The sequence below is a fragment of the Athalia rosae genome, chromosome 1 (genome assembly GCF_917208135.1).
Source record: "Athalia rosae chromosome 1, iyAthRosa1.1, whole genome shotgun sequence".
NCBI classification, from domain to species: domain Eukaryota; kingdom Metazoa; phylum Arthropoda; class Insecta; order Hymenoptera; family Athaliidae; genus Athalia; species Athalia rosae.
Genome location: NC_064026.1, coordinates 15,674,538 through 15,691,894, shown reverse-complemented (window position 1 = coordinate 15,691,894; position 17,357 = coordinate 15,674,538). Strand labels below are relative to the sequence as shown.

Genomic DNA, 17,357 nt, shown 5'->3' with positions numbered 1-17,357 from the left:
TTGTATTTAAAATAACGACGTAACGTATGCAAAACGCCTTAAAATATCTCGGTGCAGTTCAAGGCGTCATCGCGCGTAATTTTGATGATATTTTTGCTCGTGACAAAAATGACGAGACGTATCGTCGAAGACTCCATTAAGTTTTCAGATTTTCTTCTCGCTTGACGATGAGTAAACTAATGACGGTCGTGTTCCGACATGCAATTGGTTCGTTTTTTTTTCTTGCACTCTTTTTTTTTTTTTTTTCACCACATCAATTACACTTTGGCGAGTTGCGTTATTATAGGAGTCTAATTAGAGCGAATTCGACGAATGATGAGACAGTATAATTAAGCGCGAAATGTTTGGGGTGGGGGGTAGTAATCTACTCGTTAAAAAAACGAAACCATCGCTAATGAATTTTGCCATTACCTGCAGCGCGCAGCGGCACATGAAATTCCCACGTCGCATGGGGCGAAAAAAAGTGATCGCGATATAAAGAAGTCGCGTATTGCCGATATTCTTTTGTTCGGATTCCGGTAAACGTCAAGGACATTTGTCGGCGGATCGCTCGCATCAGCATCCCTACAGCGAGACCGATCGGAGTGTTGACATAAAATCTTAGATTTCACGGGAAGGACCATGACGCGACCTCGAGTTCCCGGATCCGTTTCTATGAATTTCGCAGGATCCTCAGGTACGTGCTTATCATCGATCATCAGAAGCGAACAGGAGCAAATAAAAAAGAAAAGGGAACTCCACCGAGCTCCTAATACGAAGTTTAAGAGATCAACCGAGTAGACAATAACTAGCATCCGATCGCTAGAATTACATCAAAGATAAAAGAGTTATTTCGGTATACCCCCGAGTCACGGTGGCCGCCGTCACGCGGAAACATTCGACGGCCTTGGCGGTCAAAAGTGACGTAAAAGTATAACCGCCAAATAAAATGAGATACGGTGAGATCAACGAGTGGTGAAGCGGGCTCGGCTCACCGATCCGATAAAACGAAAAGAAATTAACAAAAAGTCACGATGGAATGTGATTTAAATAAGTGTGGAACGAAACCAACAAATCACAACAACGAACGCTTTGTTTTTCTTTTATTTATTTTAATTTCCTTTTCTTTCTACATACATATAGATTACATAGGTATGCACACAGATTTCTAGCCACATGCGATAATTTTATCATCCTTATCGACACGTAATAACCACCGAATTTCGACTGACATTTTGGTTTTTTTTTTTTTCAAACGGGGTTCGTTCGGACTAATTAACTTCGATTGTTGGGCGGTTCGTTCGGATGGTAACCCCGCGGTATGTGGATTTAAATCGTAACGTAACGTGGTATACTAATCCGTGGCTACATAGGTATATAGAAATATACATTGTCTATTTACTGCTTGAAATCTCTTGCAACAAATGTTATACCGAGCGTTGTGAGTATTGTCGAGTATTGCGTTGCGTATGGTATATAATGTGTAAATACAGCAACAACTTCATAACGGAATATACAGTTCTGTGCACGGACTGCACGCACGCACGGTCACGACTATACAGTTGCGTCAATCTGTATCTTTTTTTTCTCCGAAATTATTTTTATTACGTAAATAATACCGAAGTGTTCTGCGGCCGCTATACTATGTATAATACGGTGGTCGACGCGCTCAAAGGACTCTGGTAACGCAAGAACGAAAGAGATAGATAGTGAAATTATACCAATGAATTTTCGTGGGAGTTTAAGTAAAATTAATTGCGTCACTTTCTCGCGTTACAGTTATGCACAAATTCATTATTAAATTTTCATACAGAATAACATATGTTCGCTATTTCGCAGCCGTGAAAATAATTTCATACAGCGAAAAGTAACGTGCATGTATCTATATACATATGTACGTATATTTCAGAGGAATCGAATCGGGAATTGATATAAAATCACGCGTCGTTCATTAAAAAGCAGAGGAGCGCAACGCACGGATAACGTAATATAAAAGAGGAAATCGTGTCATCCATGCATTACAAGTGGTGTGAAGCAACTGCAAATATGCAACCGCCCATCTAATGAAATTCCTCTATAATATCCACGCTCCGAGGGGCGTACCGGTCAATTAGGTGTTGAGACATCATTTCGACGCCACTCGGTTTGGTCCATTGTCTCTCGTTTATGAGTTGATTAAAAATCTATACCCAATATGCAAATTGCCATACGAGCATACATACACGTGTATATACACATATGTATAACGACGACGCATAATTATATGACCTCTTATTTTAATTGATTTTTTCGCGCTCGAAGGAAAAAAAATTTATACTCACTAATCGTCATAGCTGTACGAAAAGTTATAGTTCCTGGGAAGTGACACGTGAAATTATTTTTACAATTCCCAATAGATTAATTTCTCTAATAATTTCTTCCTATTTGTAACGAATGTTTTGTTACTCGCACGTGTTCCTCGCATTAACGGAATAAAAATTTCGATATTTTGGGTAGAAGTTGCTGATTTATCAAATCGAACAGAATTGTACCGAGATAATCAAATTTGTACCGTATTGAATACCTCAAGAGCTGCGAAAATAGATATCTTCCAGCAGACACCAGTAAAAGCTCTGCGTGTTTAGAAAAATCGTTGCTGAAAAAATGGGACATTGGTCGTGCAAGTATAGATTAGTCGAAACTATGCAATTCATTTTACACGAACGCTTTGAATGATCGATAAGATGCCCATTGCACATGGGTACGTGAACATTGACCACGTAGCTGCGCACCTGTTTCTCATTACATACTGTAATAGCGGAAGCTTGAACAGATAATAAAACGACAATATACATATGTGCGATTGGAAGGGCTTGAGTGAATGGGTGCCTGACTTTTGTCCGGGTACCGGCCCCCAACGAGACTTGCTGCCCGCGGCAACGTCTCCGCGGTTGTGCCCGGCGACCTCGACACTCGAATCCGACGGTATGGTATTATGTACATACGTACCTTGTGCCGAGATCGGAGGGGAGGTGGGGGGTGGCGTCCGAGTTCTTCTATCGCATTCTTATGAGTTGGGAGTTTGATCGGTTTCCCCCCGAGGTACCGGGGGTTGGGGGAAAGAGGACCCTCAATGTAATGTCAATGCCATTATTTTATGTGTAACACTATGACGCGGGGCGTGGTCCTGTCGTAGATATCGCTAACACATAGATTCGGATTGATATATAAAGGGGCTTGTTACCTCAGAACGGCACAACAGTCCACAACACTAGCGAGTACTGGATAACCAGCAGCGCTTCAAATCTAAGAAACATGAAGGTCTTCGTAAGTATTCAATAAAAATTATAATCCCGTCGAACTACTCGTTAGAAAAATAACCCATCTCAAATCAAAACAAACAGAAGCTTCGGCGGGTTGAAAGTTGTAAGTGGTTGTCCGGTGAAAAGCTCTTTACAACATCAAATACGAATTTGGGAAAAACTTTACCTTTTTTTCATTAACTAAAACAGCGAAAATTTCATATAATTTCTCTAAATACTTATAAACAATTGACCGATTTGTTTTAATTTTTTACGGTTTCAAAATGCTTTTCTTCATCATAATTACTCGCAATTTTATATCATAAAATCAAAGGTCGACATTTGAATATTTCTTGTGATTTCCCAGAGTTAAGGGTGAAAAAAATTCAGACAAACACCCTACAAGCTTTTAGTCTCAAATCGTAATTGAAATTGTCCTCCATCAATGTCATAGATCGCAATCTTTGCCCTCGTCGCCCTCGCGGCAGCGTCGCCGTCGGCGATCGTTCCTTACGCTTACCACGCCGGAGCCCCTTTGGGCCACGATGGCCGTGTCGTTGACACCCCGGAAGTCGCCCACGCCAAGGCAGCTCATCTCGCCGCTCACGCTCACGAAGCAGCTAAGACCGCAGGGCACGGATACGCCGCTCACGGAGATTTCGTCTACGGCGCCCCAGCTTACGGACACGCTTACGGTTACGCAGCTCCGATCGCTCACGCTTACGCCGCAACCCCAGCCCTTGCCTACGGTGCTCATTATGCTCACGGTCACGGAGCTCCCCTAGGACACGATGGACGCGTCGTTGACACCCCCGAAGTCGCTCACGCCAAAGCCGCTCATCTCGCCGCTCACGCTCACGAAGCAGCTAAGACCGCACATTACGGATACGCCGCTCATGGATACGCTCCTGTCGCCGCTCTTGGATACGCCGCACCCGCTTACGGACACGGATACGGATACGGAGCTCCCATTGGCCACGATGGACGCGTCGTTGACACCCCCGAAGTCGCTCACGCCAAGGCTGCTCATTTCGCAGCTCATGCTCAAGCCAACGCTCACGCTCATCATTACTGGTAAACTTTAGTGGAAAATCTATTGAAAATCCTTATGTAAATTATGCGAAAATTTTATACACAATCGATTAATCTAGACTGACTATTTTTTTATAGAAAACAAACGTGAAAAACTTGAAAAAAATATGTATACAATATATTCGGTGCGGTGAATATTCTTCATGTTCTTTGTGTGGAATTGCCGTAATTTTGGTTGCATTTCTTGAAAACTGTACTTTTTTATATTCTTTAATTACACGTGTATATGCAAATCGTTCATAAAGAGCAAAGTTTTAAACCACTATACAGCATATTCAGTTCCCAATGTTTCCTACCAAGTATCCAATTAAAATTATTATTATATTCACCTACGTTACTGGGGTAAATGAAAGCAGGGTGAATCAATTGTCTCAAAATTAAAGGCATATACATATATTTAGTGTATATGAACTCACAATTTTATTTTAAAATGATGTAACGAAACTGTACCGTACATTCTGAGATTTCCACTATGCATTTGCAACATTTTTCAAATCAGAATTATCTAATGATTTGCCTATTTCAAGTGCACTTTTTGCCATTGCTAGTGCACCATCTCTGGTTAAATTACCACCTATGAATCTAGCACTGTGCACGAATATGCAGTCATCAATACCAGATACACGAGATAATTCTTCGTCCCGAAGGCCGGCCCATTTCTCTGGTAAGAACATCCTACGGTGGTTTAATAATCGATGAAATATGTTTCGGAAGATTATTAACAGTGGTTAGTTTATTCGATTAAATACGTAGTGCAACAAACCTGCATACGAAGCTGCCAGAGGTAAGGGGAACCCCTTGAATTCTGTAATTATTGTCTTTGAAGATGACGTACTTAATAACGTCTTTAATACCTAGTTCTTCTTCAAGTTCGAATAAATGTTCCTTCCATGGAAGGGATCGGGCTAATTCGATGATTTCACCGCTAGAATGTACCTATTTTTATTTGGTAATAATTTAATTTGTGAAAATGCAAAGAATGATAAATAAGACTAACGGTATTTAACTTACTTCAAATCTTTTGAGAATAGCGTCTCGTACAATCGATCTCGCCGGCCACCAAATTTTAGCTGCAAATTGGATAAAGTGAAGGAATTCTTCGCCGACAAGAGCCATAGCTTTATGAAACTGCTTATCAGGATCCATGTCTGGACCGTTCCATTCTGGGTTCAATCTCGCCACTCGTGAACTCAAACCTGTATTTATCCGGTACCTAGTGGCAATAAAATAACTTATAGAACATTGCAGCCGTTTACCAAATAAAAGCTCAATAGACCGATGTTTTGTTATACGCACACTGGTTCACCAGCAAACATTGGGACACCGTTATCGACGGCATCAACCTCCTTTATCAGCGTATCGTATACTCGTTTGAAAATGTTACGACGATCGCACTCATCTGTTACTCCTGGGATTAGTTCCTTAATAACTTCCTCACCAAAATGGCAATAAATAAGACCAGCACTGCTCAGTTTGATATCACAGTCAAGCTCAGGCTTGTTGAGCACTGTACTTATAGATTCTTTGAATTCCCTGATTAAAAATATTTATTTGAAAAATAACACTCTAAATTTCATCTTCGAATAGATAAGCTAATCGATCCTAGTGATCTCTTACCTTTGGTGATGATCATAGCGATGCTTAGAAGGATCATATACGCCTCCCACATCAACAACAATGTCGCAAGTCTCCAAGATCTTTGGATCCCGTGTTCTGTAACGTGAAAATTGTTCAGTTTTTATCTTGCCGCGATTTTTTATAAACATTATAAAACACACTTTAATTCAAACATTCCTACATATATATGTCCTACCTAATAATGGAGGCATTTTTGTAGCGTGGTAATAACTTCAGCATATAACAAGCAAGAGCTTCGTCGCAGTGAAAGCATCCGCTGTGAGTACCGATGATAATGTCAGATTCTGGCATTGTTGATAAACTCCTTATATTGGAGTAGCTCGTTGCAAACTGTAACCTAAAAAATACACGTGTGAATAATACGTTCCAGTAATGTTGTTATAGGTTTCAAACTAGTTTTAGATCAACATTACAAAATTAGTCTGCTATTAGTTACCGGTATTTATTATCAGGAATGGATGAAAGTAATCGTCTGCGTGGAAACAATCTGACAACAGTCGAAAGCATTTGATTTGTACGGTGTTGGTGCTTTTGGCCTACACTCAACGCTTTTGGCGCCTTTGGTTACAGATTGCGCCAGGATAAAGTGAAACAGACTAGATTCATCGGTAATGTCAAGCTCTTTACCTCTTTTAAATTGTATCCACTTTGTTGCACATAGCAGGTATTCCAAAGGAAGAAAGTTTCTGAATTTTAGGAGCCAACACTGATCGTTTGGTTTTTGATTATTTTCAGAACAAATGCATCATGTTCACAAATTCGGCTACATAAAACTTGGAATTGGAATTCGACTGCTGAATAATTAAAATAAAAATCAACACAAGGAAATGTGAATTTTTTATTGTTAAACTATAATATTGAGCATTATAAAATGTCTAATAAATGCTTGGTACGTTGTTTGGTTTTTTTTTGTTTTTGTTGGATCGTTGTTCGTTTCCAATTCAAATTATGCTCAAACTGAAAACTATTTCATAATTATAAACCTACTACGCAAATTAATAATACATTTTTTATGCCCCAAAACTAAAACAAAATTGAATAGCTTTTATTGTGTTTATAAGTCTGCAACTGACCTATTTTATCGGGGTATTCGCATCAATCGACTGCGTCAATTGCGAATATTATTACGACAACCATGCACATGTAAAAAAGATAATACTTAGGCAAAAAAAAAAAATAAATAAAAATAAAAATTGTAATCATCATCACATGTAAACATATAAACATATACATACATGTCACATCCTCGTAGCATCTGATCTTAGATTTAAGAGAAAACAGGGAAAAATATTAGTGCAACGACATTGGATTGAAACAAAAAACCGACGGTCGTTTGAGCATTCTTGTATGAAATATTGAAAGAACTACTGGACTGGATAGGTTATCGGCGAAAAACCTTTATCTCGATTTTTGATCAATATTCGTAAATTTTTGTTGAACGCAAGTCTGCCTGAGATACATTTTCGTAACACTCATTACTATAAAGAAATAAACCTATGCCCGAATTACGTATCTGAGCTATTTTTTTTTTTTTTTCATTTTTTCTTCATTTTTTCATTTTTTTAATGGGTATCTTATATTTGTTTTTTGTCTTTTGTTTGATTGCACACTTCTGGTTAGTTGAGTAAATTTCTGAGAAAAGTAAAGTAGAAATTGGAGAGTCTATTTTCTATTCTCATCAGGCGTGTGTATATATTCAATGAAATGTAAATTAAATTACTTGCATCTTGGTGGAAAGAAAACAAAGAATATATCCCACGAACCGTTCCCTGGCAAAGGCACAAGATGTTAGAAAAAGTCTCTCAATTCCATACCTAAAAATTCAACAAATGAATAAGAGATAGTATAACGGAATATAATCATCGTACTGTATTCACCTGACCATAGCATAGGTAGGCGTGATAGATAACTATTTCCAAGCTTCAAATTTGTTGAATGTCAAGATTAGAAGGGGCAAAATATCTCACATTCGGTAAATGTTAGATTGAACTCGTGCAAACAGAGATTTAGAGACCAAAAACGCCTCCTATTTCTTTTTTTTTCGTTTGCTTTGATCATTTATCCTCTGAGAATATGATAGTTAAAAGTTAGAAGGTGCTATATCGTTAATATTATTCTAGATATACAGTTACGGACACAACTAACTTAAATTAGTGGAGTTCATCAAAGGACTGTATCGACTCGATGCAAGCAGAACACGATTGAGAAACATGTTTGAAAATAGATCATTAGCTGACAATCGAAATTAAACCCATCTGGTTTCGCTTACATCGAGACAATACTAATCACTCTATAGTAAATAAAATTTCGGGTTATAATATATTAGACACGGTATATTGAACAAGATAAAACGATTCCTTTCACCTCTGATGAATAAAATAAGAGTGCAGCTTAACTGGGTCTTAAAGGAAATGAGATTTCTATTGTTTTGACAGATAGAAATTATGTGTGTATCTATAGCTGCAACGATGGCAGGGTTACATTCCTATACCACGCAGTACCGATTTATTGAATTGAAAAATGGATAACAAGCACGAGCAGAGTCTGAGAAAAAACGAGAGGCAATGCCGATATTGACAATGATAAAGGTACAAATTCTTTTTTTTCCAGTACAATGTTGCTAATAAATGGATATTTGGAGATGATACGTCTATACTATTCAAATGTTGCTCAGTGTATCGGAGGTAACAATTTGAGAACTGTAAGATGCTTATCGTCGAGCTGTGCCGTTTCTTTTATTTGGGGCGAGCTTTAAAAATTCTTCATAGGCTGCCGCGATGGCGTCATCCATGCCGCCATCGTCCCCATCTTCCACCCATGATCCTTCAACCTCGACATCGTCGAGTTCCCCCTCACTGTAAACCAAAATACAGGTATTTTTAGAAACTCAGACGAGATTTGTCAAATCCTGGCTGTAGCTATACATGGAAAAGCTGATCAAGTAATCCTCACCCGTAATCGTCAATGTCAGGAGCATCTCCAGTCAGATCTTGTAAAAATCTGCTTTCCTCTGGAGATAAGACATTTCCGTCGGGACCATAGAATACAGGTTCGTTGGTCATCTGTTATGAAGATGAGGGTAATATTATTTTTATAACCTATTTGCTAAGCCCATGTGGATCTAGATTAAAAAATCAACGTTTATCGAGGCTACTAACTGGTTCCTGCGTCGTGTCGGCCGGCGTTTGTGGATTAGCATTGACAGTAGAATTATACAGCCCATGAGTTGATACGATGCGGCCCCAATTACCTCGACGTAGTTCATCTACACTATTAACCATGCGACCTACATGAACATCGACTAAACCTTCAGTAACGAGTCCAGTTAGCCTTTGCATAACGCTTTCCATCTCTGATCCTCCGCCAGAATTATCTCTTTCTAAGGTTTGGCCCGCCAACTGTAATATTTGTAAAGTTAGATCATCACAGGAAAGTGTCTTTTCTGAATCTGTTATCAGTCACAGCACCTTGAGAGCCTGGCAGATGTGTTTGGCAGAGTTCTGGCCCGGACGTTGTAAAACAGCAGACATTAACTCTATTAACAATTTTCCCAGTACCGAAGCTGGTTCTGATTCCATTTGAGTGACTAGTTCAGCCAGAAACAAGATTAACCCATGGCAGGATTTTTCTTTTACTTCATCTTCTGGTGTACTTCTCTGAACCCAAGATGTCATTGTCTTTTCTGTCTCTTCACGACATCTGATAAATATCGATAAAGGAAATGCGTGAAACAAAATCATCTATGAAAACACTAGGCTTCTGCCTAATCTGGAATTATGAATATGTTCAAAATTTACCTGCCAACCAGAGTATCTCTGAAGATAGATGGCCCACGTTCGCTTAAAGAGGCGTTATCAAGAAATGTGCAGAGACGGGCTCCACTGTAGCGGAAGTTTCCTTCACTTATTGACTGCGATACAGAGAAATTTCGTAATTCATAGATTAAGTTCTTATTGCAATAAAAAATCAACATACCTGTCGTAGTATGGCTCCAACAATGGCTTGCGTTTGTGCAGTATTAGTAAGACATGGGGTGATGCCATCAACCAGAGGTGCTACCAGCGAATCGAACCGTCCAGGACTCAAAGTAAGCGTTCGCATTGCACCTTCCAGCTGCCCCATCATACTTCTCATCCCAGGCCATTCTTCACCATCTCCGGCCGAGCCCACTCCATTTTGATCCTCCTTCAAAGTCACATAAGTGCAATAGGATTAAGATATTATTCACAGAACGAAGACAACAGAATGAAGTCGTTATCTAAAACTTCTCCAACCTGCGGTCTGCCGTGATCTCCTGATCCTCTATCATAGTATCCATAATCTTGAGTATTTGAGTACTGATTGTATTGCTGGTGTTGCGGTGGACCTGCATACATATGCTGTGCTGGAATGTAGCGTTGTTGTTGTTGTTGTTGTGAGCCATAGTGCTGTTGTTGAACACCTTGTTGTTGTCCCCCTTGCTGACCTTGTCTAGCATAATTCAAACGGTTTTGAACCGAAGGACGACTATATCCTGACCCAGATTGTTGCTGCTAATGGAATAATAACAGTATCAGTAAAATAATATGAATCAAACATAATTCAACTTCACCACATTCGTGTAACAATTGAATCTGATTGAAAATAAACTCACTGGTGGTGCAGGACTGAAGCTTTTAGGTACAAATTCAGCTGCATCCACTGAGAGCGTAGAATATTTTACAATGTCTCCTTTTGCCCCATCGGCCCTCGTTCCAGTGTTGTCCGTCATACCTAGATTGAGATATCATGGAACTAGATACAATTACTTACAATTAAACATTTCAATGTTAGTTCTATGAAATGAAATGGATGCTTTCGAGTAGCCTATAATCTACCCTAATCGAAACCGTTTATTTTATGTCACCACCTATCAACAAACAACGAATATCGTGTGATAGTCACGCATTTACATCGATTAGCAGAACTGAAATTTACGCGATAGTAATTTTGTACACAGCGCTACGTAGATATCGGTGGGTGTAATTCGATGACGAAACTAGCCAAAACGAGAAGTTAAATTGGAACGCTAGATCATCACCCACCTGTGTTTCCGCTGATAGATGATGCATGATGAGGTCTTCGCAAAGATCTCGATTCCTGAGCTGGAAGCGGACTCCAACCTCCACGCCCGCGACCCAGGCCACCTCGGGGTTGTGTTATCATTCGATGATCCCCCCCAAGAGGATCCATGTTTTAGTTTGTTTCCCTTCTATGAATGACTGGGTTAAATGGATCTCGAAATTCAAAATTCGAAATGGAAACGATTTTTTCAAGAGGTCAAGTCCCGGTTTAGTTAAAATTGCATATAGATTTATTCAGCCCCATTTATATGTTGCACGCGGTACAAATATGAACACGATATATTTAACAGTAATGTTCGATCAGGACAAGTCGCGATACCGTTTACGGTGGATGACATATGTACGTACGTGATAAGCTTATCTGTCGATTTAGTATCTCAAAATATAACTATTCGTCTAACACAGTAACCGTGAATTTTCTCTCTAGATCGCCATTATTGTTTTTTCACACGATACACGGCGTTTATTTGTTATTAAAAAATAGAGCGATATCAGTCGCCATGTTCCTTACAACCTTGCGCTACGCAGTGATTAGTGGTTATTTATACGGTGACACCGGATTATAAATATTTCCTTTCGAATACCAGTATAATTACTCTTCACTCGTTTACTACCGTATTTCGCACATACGCTTGCCGCGTGATATTAAAAATGAATATCAATAACTTATACAAAAATTAACTCTCTCATACCGTCATTCTGTTTTTACCTCAAAGCATATGTAGCAAAAGTTCTCACTTGCGATGCGGTGCCAGCATTACCACTTCGCAGTGTGCTGCTCTGTAAAAATCCTTATTCGCTAACTACAGTAGAACTACAGAAGGCGCCAGAGTTACGAGCGCGAATCACGATACTACAAGCATAATAACGCCACAAGGTAAGGAGCTTTGACCAATTGTATCACCAACTGTCGCTGACCCTATTCTGGTTGCAGTCGAACTCGCCGGAAGTACCGTTGTTCTCTAGCTCCCACTGAAGTATATTATAGTTCAGTGCTTGGTCCGCATCGATATTTGAGAAACTGGTCCTGATTATCAGACAAAAATACGATATTCCAGCGCGCGACTTTTAAAAATAATATCATCCGTTTTACTATCATGTATTTGATAAATGAGTTCATCTCTCCCAACGTTGACTGATACTAATCTTCGGTCAACGCTCATAAGCTCATAAGACTGGTGAATTTCTTTCGAGTTGTGGTTAGTGCCCAGTGAAAAGTATGAAAGTGATGCGGTTTTAAGATGCGTTAACACCTTTGTTTTAAATTTTTGCTTCGCCTTCATCTTCACTGCACTTTTGGTGCCTATCCATTATTTATAAAATGTAGGAGAGAAATCATTCGAATTTCGATAAACTCGGCGCTCAAATCGAATACCAACTCGATTGGCAATAATTGTTACATTGACTGGTTATTAGGTAGTACCAATAATCCGTAAGTCGGTAGAAACGCTGCATTGACGAGTCTGTGGAAAAGCTACAAAATGACAAAGTAGGAAAACGTTGATTCTTATTAATGATAATCTATTATCTTACAATAAATTCACGTATTCACAATATAATTACAATATCCTCCTATGGATGTGACAAAAATTTTACTATTAAATAATGAACAATTTAAGGGGATCTGGAGATTCAAAAAATCAATTTCTTACATACAAACCACATTTTTAGGCACAACTACAGACGTGACATGGGTATTTTTATGTTATTAATTTTATTTTTATTCCGCATGAATGAACAGGATTAGAGTAAAAGATAAAAATTTAGCAACTGATTCCCAACTCTGCAAAATTTTCACATTATCCAATCTATTCTGTAATTAATTTACAAAATATATAACTTTCAACATTTTCAGTTATAAACAAATTTGGCACATATTCGCTGCTTTTGAAAAGGCACTCGAAATTCTTGTTCAATATCATACGAAAATTTTGAACCAAGGTAAGCGTTTCAATGTTACTTAATTCGGCAGTGAAATATTCACAGCACACCCAGCGTATATTTGTACCTAAAAAACAATTCAATGTCTTTTTTGCACTTTGAGAATGATAATCTCTTTTGATTTCCTCAAATCGCAATGTGCTCGGCATTTGAATACTCGAATATAAAAAATTATTTTCTGTCCATAAATAAAAATTGAAATACATCAATTAACAACTAGCATTGCTACCTAGCCAGAGTTTGTGCTGTGTTTCAATCACGGCATTAAATTGCACTATTTACATTTCCCTTATAACTTACAATTAGATAGGCATTGGAATACAGAAGAGAAAATGCCAAATGAAAATAGTCTAAAAATCAAGGACAGAATGAATATCAGTATAATAACTTGAGCTATATCACATCATCACGTGTACGTTTATCTGACAATAATATTACTAATTCACATAGAAGTAGTTCATAATATATGTATGTACACAACTGCCCTTTGATATTAATATGAAAAATTCGTTAATTTTTCACTCGGTGTCTTTGTTATGTGGCTATTCTACTTCTGCTTTACCATAGCTTAAAATATACTGTCATTTATTCCATATAAAATGTACAAAGCATCTCAAATCTGAAAATTTTTTCTCCCATGTTCTAGAAAAGTTGAACATCTAACTATGCGCTAGAAAACACAAGGAAGACTTTATCGAGTAATGGCAAAGAAAAAATTTACAGCCAACATATCGGAGCACAAATCGCGTAAATTTCACTATGCTTCTTCATTTTCTGTTTTGTGCACTACTCGATTCACAAAATAGGCATACCTACATGGGACGCAGCATCAGAGTTTGAGGGCGGAGACTGTGTGCCAGTATCGTTAGGCTACGCTGAACTAAGCAGTTCTCTGAAAAAAAGATAAAGTCATCTAAGATTCATAAGAATGGAATTATAACAATAAATTTTAAATTGAAAATTTAGCAGAATGTTTGAATTGTCTTCAAATTTAGAACAGTGTTTTATAATTGCGCTTGAAAAGAGAAAAATATTACATGTATATGATTATTCTCACACACATATAGGTTGATTCAACGAAAATAATCAAAGGAGGCTTCATTCGACTCACGTTGATAGTTCTCTTCCAAGTAATCCAGTTCGTGATCGACTCCTATTTAACTGTGCTCTTCTTTCCGCTGTAACATAATATGAAAGTCAATTAACTTACCATTGACAAGGTAATAAATAGATAAAATTGATGACAGGGAAATGAGCAAACAGCAAAATGGCTCTCTGGTACATCAATGTAAACACAGAAAAAAAAGATTCTATATTGCTGCACTACCGATTGAGGGAAGCAGAAAGCGGATGAAAACGTTGGCGCAAATTTTGGCTCCTAAAGGGCTTTGAAACATGTACTATCTTATCATGTGAGCAAAGTAATAGATACATTAAAGCTCAATACCATAGTGATACATGGATTTCTCGATCAGGTGTCAGGAGTCACGAAAAATTAAATTAAGTAATTAGAAACGTTAAATTCGAATTTAATAGGAACATAATTCTTACATCACAATATCGAGATTTTACAAGTGCTTGTCAAGATTATTAAAATTTAAGACATTGAAGGCCTTCATAAAATATTACCTCAAATAAGGCATGAATTGATTACCATTGCGCAATTTATTTCGAAACTCAAACAAATAAATTCATTTTTAAATCATAAACTTTTGAATTAAAGACATGTTCACAGTAATAGGTTCAAATAATAGAAGAGAAGTTAATAAATTATCATGCAAACAAACCAACAGCATAATTTTCCACGTAAATCGAGTTAAAATGTTTACAAGCCCTAATAAATTTGTTGAATTAAAATTAGAACAAACACATATATTCACAAAAATCGATGAACAAGCACACATGTTGAAAAATAAATCACGGTGAATAATTAAAGAGAAAATTAATACACTACAATCAACGAGACTTCTCAAAAAAATTTTAAATATAGATAGAAACAAGCTTCAATTCGAATAACAATTCTGATTATCGATTTGAAAACATGCTTGTGGCACGCCAGCTATTGTATCTTTCTAATGGTCTGGATGGATTATCTATCTTCTTTGGATCGTAGGTCGGACTAGTTTTGTTTTTTGTTCTTAATTGTACCTCAGGATCTAAAACGTCTTTTAACAAGTTTCTGTAACAACTCCCTGCTTGTAATGAGCATTTGACTTCTTCCTCGTTTTCAATCACATTCGGCAATGATGGATCTCCCAGTTTTGGAAGTTCTCTTTGTGAAGTTAGAAAGTTTTTTGCGTTTTTATTCATCTTTTGCAAAGCCAATTGACGCATTTCTTCGGTGATCTTTGGACTTGATTTGTCAAAAACTGTTGGTGAATCATACGAACGACTTCTTTTGATACTGAATTGTCTTGAGCAATTGTCTTTGAAATTGATACATTCTTTCATCACAGGTGACTTTTTACCTGTTGAAGTTTGTTTTACGTCGTATGAAGTAATACCATTTTCTGAAATGAATGTCAAGGTCCCAGTAGTTACGTTATCAGATTTTTCGTTTGAAATACGTACAGAAATTTGAGTATCATCGATTTGTCTAGAAAAATCTTTATCAAGATCAATAGAGTCTCCAATCTCATCGGTTTTCAATTTATTATATTTTGTCGTTACAACTTTTGGTCCATCCTCAACTTTTTGCCAAAATTTCCACCCTTTTTTTTCAGGTTCAAAAATTGTGGTTTCACAGATCTCTGATTCCTTTTCTTGAAACGATAAAAACTTTGCATCTGTATCAGAGAGCAGAGAATTGTTTGCTGAGGCAGTAGTGTTATGAAAAGAGTTAGAAGATGTGAGAGCTTCTACGAATTCTGGGTCTCCAGTGATATTCATTTTTTTTACACTCTGATTAGGTCTATCAAACGGACTGCCTCTTGGCAAGTCTGCAATACCGCTAATCTCTGCTGTTTTGAAAGAATCTGACAGGTTTATTGAATTGGTGAATTCATTGTTGGGAGTAAAAATGGAATCAGAGCTTTGCAATTTGGGAGTCGTAACCAAACTAACGTCGTTCTGATTTTCGTCTTGGAAGACTGCAATATTTTCAAAATTCTTTGTCCGTATTAGATTTGCAGGAAGGGGCGTACTGTGCGTCTTATCAGTTTCTTTAATGTCATCAGCAGATCTGGAAATTTCTGTGTATAATTCATGCGAATTATTTGAAGTACATATAGGTGGCGACGAGAATGAGTTCCCACTTTTTGTTGGCAAAGAAGAATTCATATTAGGCGGACTACCTAGAAAATGGCAATCAATATCAAGATCTCTTGCTTCATTAATATAACTTTTTTGTAACAGTTTCTTCCGATTCGCATTTGCCAGTCGTACAATACTGTTGCGCTTATGTCTCTTGCTGACAATAACTCGTTTGGGTTTAACTGGAGCAGTGAAGTATCCCACACCAATTGAAGTATGATGGTACATTGTTGGCTCTTTGCCGTGTTCAGGTGTGCGTGTAGAAGGGCTTGAGTTTAAAGGACTGCTGAAATTATCGGGCGTTTTCTTTTTCAATTCGCTAACCACCGAGAAGTAGCTAGTATGATTTTGATCGCTTAATGAATATGGAGATTTTGAAAGACATGAATTGCTTTGAGAAAAAATATTACTACACTGAGTTTTTTGAATGGCCTCTGTAGTCATAGATGAATCCGATTTATCATCGAAGTCAATTGAATCAATTTTTTCTGAGTTAACTACGTTCAAGTTTCCCAACTGGACGTTCTCCCTAGAAAACAATCGACCATTCACACTAGTGATCGGGGCATCGGGATTTCCCAGTTTTAAGTGAGCATGTTCGAAGTATTTTCCCGCAATTTTTGGTGTTTCTAAAAAGTTGAATTTCACTACAGATGCGTTTGAATAAAAGTAATCATTGACTTGATTGCAAGTAGGAGATTCCAGATCTTTTGTTAATAAATCCGGTTTCTGATTAGCTGCCGTGATTCCCTTTATCCGAGAAATATTTCGCATTTTCTTCGGCGTCATTTTAGCGAGACGTAATAAGATACGTTTGGCATGGCTTTGATCTTCTTCGGGAGTGCAAAAAACTGTTTGGCTAGTTGATTTCTGTCTGATAATGGTCTCATGAGATGGTATCATATCAACGGGCGAAACATTCATCAATGATACAGTCGATTCTAATCCTCTAACTTCAGTCAGGTCTCCTAAATTAGTTATGCTGTCCTTGGGTGAAAAATTATTGCTGTTTGCTATGTCCCCGTCGAAGATTTTCATTCTAGTAGTCGAGTCACTCCGCCTGATCTTGGCG

General features: G+C 37.9%; 4 protein-coding genes and 1 long non-coding RNA gene across 20 annotated transcripts in view; 2 read left to right on the top strand and 3 right to left on the bottom strand.

Moving 5' to 3' along the window:
• Positions 1 to 3,129: 3,129 nt before the first annotated feature.
• On the top strand, positions 3,130 to 4,615 carry LOC105690523 (cuticle protein 5-like). The gene is made up of 2 exons (XM_012408341.2): positions 3,130 to 3,285; positions 3,715 to 4,615. The coding sequence occupies exons 1-2, from the start codon at positions 3,274 to 3,276 to the stop codon at positions 4,336 to 4,338; spliced, it is 636 nt and encodes a 211-aa protein (XP_012263764.1). The 5' UTR covers positions 3,130 to 3,273; the 3' UTR covers positions 4,339 to 4,615.
• A 114-nt stretch (positions 4,616 to 4,729) lies between these two features.
• LOC105690520 (MYG1 protein C27H6.8) lies at positions 4,730 to 6,584 on the bottom strand. The gene is made up of 7 exons (XM_012408336.3): positions 6,427 to 6,584; positions 6,166 to 6,327; positions 5,970 to 6,065; positions 5,649 to 5,885; positions 5,364 to 5,565; positions 5,116 to 5,288; positions 4,730 to 5,027 (listed from the first exon to the last, which is right to left on the bottom strand). The coding sequence occupies exons 1-7, from the start codon at positions 6,495 to 6,497 to the stop codon at positions 4,823 to 4,825; spliced, it is 1,146 nt and encodes a 381-aa protein (XP_012263759.2). The 5' UTR covers positions 6,498 to 6,584; the 3' UTR covers positions 4,730 to 4,822.
• Positions 6,461 to 6,887, top strand: LOC125500729. Its single transcript, XR_007278180.1, has 2 exons — positions 6,461 to 6,598; positions 6,726 to 6,887. It is a non-coding gene; the product is annotated as an uncharacterized LOC125500729 (long non-coding RNA).
• On the bottom strand, positions 6,815 to 12,002 carry LOC105690645 (polyadenylate-binding protein-interacting protein 1). 7 transcript variants are annotated; one of them, XM_048654450.1, is made up of 10 exons: positions 11,802 to 12,002; positions 11,054 to 11,220; positions 10,624 to 10,742; positions 10,265 to 10,519; positions 9,966 to 10,175; positions 9,788 to 9,900; positions 9,458 to 9,689; positions 9,149 to 9,388; positions 8,943 to 9,052; positions 6,815 to 8,845 (listed from the first exon to the last, which is right to left on the bottom strand). In XM_048654450.1, the coding sequence occupies exons 2-10, from the start codon at positions 11,199 to 11,201 to the stop codon at positions 8,701 to 8,703; spliced, it is 1,572 nt and encodes a 523-aa protein (XP_048510407.1). In that variant the 5' UTR covers positions 11,202 to 11,220; positions 11,802 to 12,002; the 3' UTR covers positions 6,815 to 8,700. The 7 variants fall into 7 exon arrangements, with proteins under 7 accessions (XP_048510407.1, XP_012264053.2, XP_048510438.1 ...); XM_012408630.3 differs by having other exon boundaries at positions 10,265 to 10,522; positions 11,802 to 12,001; XM_048654481.1 differs by lacking the exon at positions 11,054 to 11,220 and having other exon boundaries at positions 11,785 to 12,000.
• Positions 12,003 to 12,596: 594 nt separating this feature from the next.
• LOC105690543 (protein diaphanous) overlaps positions 12,597 to 17,357 on the bottom strand; it is a 29,977-nt gene continuing 25,216 nt past the window's right edge. For 9 of the 10 annotated variants that reach the window (XM_025746978.2, XM_048654401.1, XM_025746976.2 and 6 more), the window contains 2 exons: positions 14,145 to 14,211; positions 12,597 to 13,925 (listed from right to left, as the gene is read on the bottom strand). In XM_025746978.2, coding sequence (XP_025602763.2) covers positions 13,904 to 13,925; positions 14,145 to 14,211 — 89 coding nt within the window. In that variant the 3' untranslated portion in view covers positions 12,597 to 13,903. Of the gene's footprint in view, positions 13,926 to 14,094; positions 14,212 to 17,357 lie in introns of all 10 variants that reach the window. The other variant, XM_048654415.1, reaches the window with a different exon arrangement.

What these genes read in the sequence shown, in the direction of transcription:
- LOC105690520 (XM_012408336.3), bottom strand. Translation starts at nt 6,497, where the DNA reads ATGCTTTCGACTGTTGTCAGATTGTTTCCACGCAGACGATTACTTTCA. An exon ending in CTATTCTCAAAAGATTTGAA is followed by an intron (nt 5,289 to 5,363) that starts GTAAGTTAAATA and finishes AAATAAAAATAG; the next exon opens with GTACATTCTAGCGGTGAAAT. An exon ending in TCTGGCAGCTTCGTATGCAG is followed by an intron (nt 5,028 to 5,115) that starts GTTTGTTGCACT and finishes AAACCACCGTAG; the next exon opens with GATGTTCTTACCAGAGAAAT.
- LOC105690645 (XM_012408630.3), bottom strand. Translation starts at nt 11,201, where the DNA reads ATGGATCCTCTTGGGGGGGATCATCGAATGATAACACAACCCCGAGGT. An exon ending in GCTTCAGTCCTGCACCACCA is followed by an intron (nt 10,523 to 10,623) that starts GTGAGTTTATTT and finishes TTATTCCATTAG; the next exon opens with CAGCAACAATCTGGGTCAGG. An exon ending in TTGGAGCCATACTACGACAG is followed by an intron (nt 9,901 to 9,965) that starts GTATGTTGATTT and finishes TCTGTATCGCAG; the next exon opens with TCAATAAGTGAAGGAAACTT.